Source organism: Penaeus japonicus, unplaced genomic scaffold (assembly GCF_977035675.1).
Source record: "Penaeus japonicus unplaced genomic scaffold, GWHDUDI00000001_assembly GWHDUDI00000008, whole genome shotgun sequence".
Lineage (NCBI taxonomy): Eukaryota > Metazoa > Arthropoda > Malacostraca > Decapoda > Penaeidae > Penaeus > Penaeus japonicus.
The window spans coordinates 8,126,821-8,128,828 of record NW_028234410.1 but is presented as its reverse complement, the minus strand read 5'-3'; the positions used below and the strand labels follow the sequence as shown (position 1 = coordinate 8,128,828).

Genomic DNA, 2,008 nt, shown 5'->3' with positions numbered 1-2,008 from the left:
TGACTTAATAAGATAGAGACACTATCAACATTTCAGAACCATGCCAACAATAGTGACTCGATGTGCCTTTGAGAATCTTGACGGGGCCTATGTTTTGCCTCCTATCAAGTACCCAGATGGTGAGAGATGCATCTACTTTTTTCACATTTGATTCTACATCTCCACTGTAGATAGATAATTTTATAGATAGATAGGTTGATAGTTTGATAGATAGATAGACAGACAGTCAGACATATAGGCAGATAATTGGTGTATAGATGATTTGATACATTGGATCAAGTACCCGCATAGTGAGGGATGCATATTTATTTTTTATAATGAATTTCATATCTATGTGACATATATATAGATAGTTAGATAGACAGATAGTTGGACAGATAGACAGGTAAATAGATGGAGGGATATATGGAAAGATGGATGTGAATTTATGAGTAAATAAATATATTTTTAAAGTTCTTTTTTAGCTTATATATCAAAATAGGATTAGAATTAAATGTAAAAAAAATGATGACGGAGATAAAATAGTGAAAATGATATTCAATCATATGATGAAAGGATGTACTGATAAAACTTCATTTTCTTATATGTAATGCAAAAAGAATTTCGATATAGTTTGTTTCTTATTGGAAACTTAATGAAGGCTTCAATTATAATATATATTACTTGATATGAGTGAGTGCATAAAGTGGATGAAAAACAATTTTGAGTTAAAAAAAAAAAAAGGTAAAAATGTCACTGGTATACCCGTGAATGTCCTCATAACTGCCCAATAATTACACTTTTGGACTTATTCTCACACTAATTATATACAGGTCACTGGTATGTGAAGCTTGGTCATGGCAAGGCGTATGAGGAGAGGATGAGGACGCTGTCTGAAGTAAGTGAATGGTATGTTCAGCAGACAGGATTTCCAGAATGTGTCGATTGCCTGACACGATATATGAAGTATATGCTACCAGGTCAGTATATGAGTTGCTATATTACATACAACTTTTGTGCTACTTAATGATAAAGCAAAGTGCTGGATTTATATATTTCTTTCTATGTTTATGCAATTCAATGGAAAACTTTTTTTTATGACAATCATTTACATTAATTTCATAGGAAATGCTTTTTTATAAGCATAAGGTATGAAAAATCCTCAAAACATGAAAGACAATAGAATGAGATGCAAAAAGCTGACTCTGTTGTTCTAAGCTTTAATTAGTGGATACAATCCTTCTAGATGTAAAGAGTTAAGATGAAATAGATTGTGTAGTGAATTACATTTTTTCCTTCCCCTATTTTCAGGCTTGAAAGTGGAAAAAGTATCCGGAGACGGCTGCCTAACATCCCACACACCAAATGCAGAACCTTACATAGATCTTATAGCTTGCGGATTTGGTGTTGCCTTAGGGGGCAATGGTTATGCAGCCAAAGCCAGTGATGAGATTGGTAGACTTGCAGCTCGACTGGTGTTGCTTGGAGAGTGGGAGTCAGATATACCAAAAGACAGAGTTAAAGTGATTTGGAAAGCAGAACCACGTTTGTGATCTGTTTTATTGTTACTTACTTAGCTACTTGGTGAAAGTTCTAGCATGAGACATGCTAATGGTTTGTGCCAGTGGTGTATTAGATTTTTCTTATATCAAATATTACATTATGTTAAAGGTATTAAATTTTACTTATACATTTTTTTCTCAGTCCTTGAATATTTAAAAGAAATGTTTAAATAATGATTTTATTTGTTACATATAAATGATACTTACTCAATTGTACTTTTGATACTAGTGTTTTTTGCTACAAGTGTTTATGCAAATGTTGGTTGGCTGACAACATGTAATATTCATGTTATCCATGATGTTCCTTTCCACCAAAAGAGCCAAACTCATTGCCCTTTTTTTCAGTTGGGAAAACAAAACAAAAAGCCTCTGTAATAACAACCAAAAGTTTGGTATCATTGGTTATGATGATACTTGTATGCAAGGTTCTGTAAATCTTTATAATAAATGTGTATTTAAAAAGAAAA

At 32.5% G+C, this 2,008-nt stretch overlaps 1 protein-coding gene across 1 annotated transcript in view; it reads left to right on the top strand.

Annotated features, from left to right (window-relative positions):
- The window catches only part of LOC122256529 (uncharacterized), a 7,003-nt gene extending 4,995 nt beyond the window's left edge, over window positions 1-2,008 (top strand). Inside the window, exons 7-9 of the mRNA XM_086538821.1 lie at window positions 37-119; window positions 813-959; window positions 1,291-2,008. Of these exons, the coding sequence (XP_086394947.1) occupies window positions 37-119; window positions 813-959; window positions 1,291-1,532 (472 nt within the window). The 3' untranslated portion in view covers window positions 1,533-2,008. The remainder of the gene's footprint in view (window positions 1-36; window positions 120-812; window positions 960-1,290) is intronic.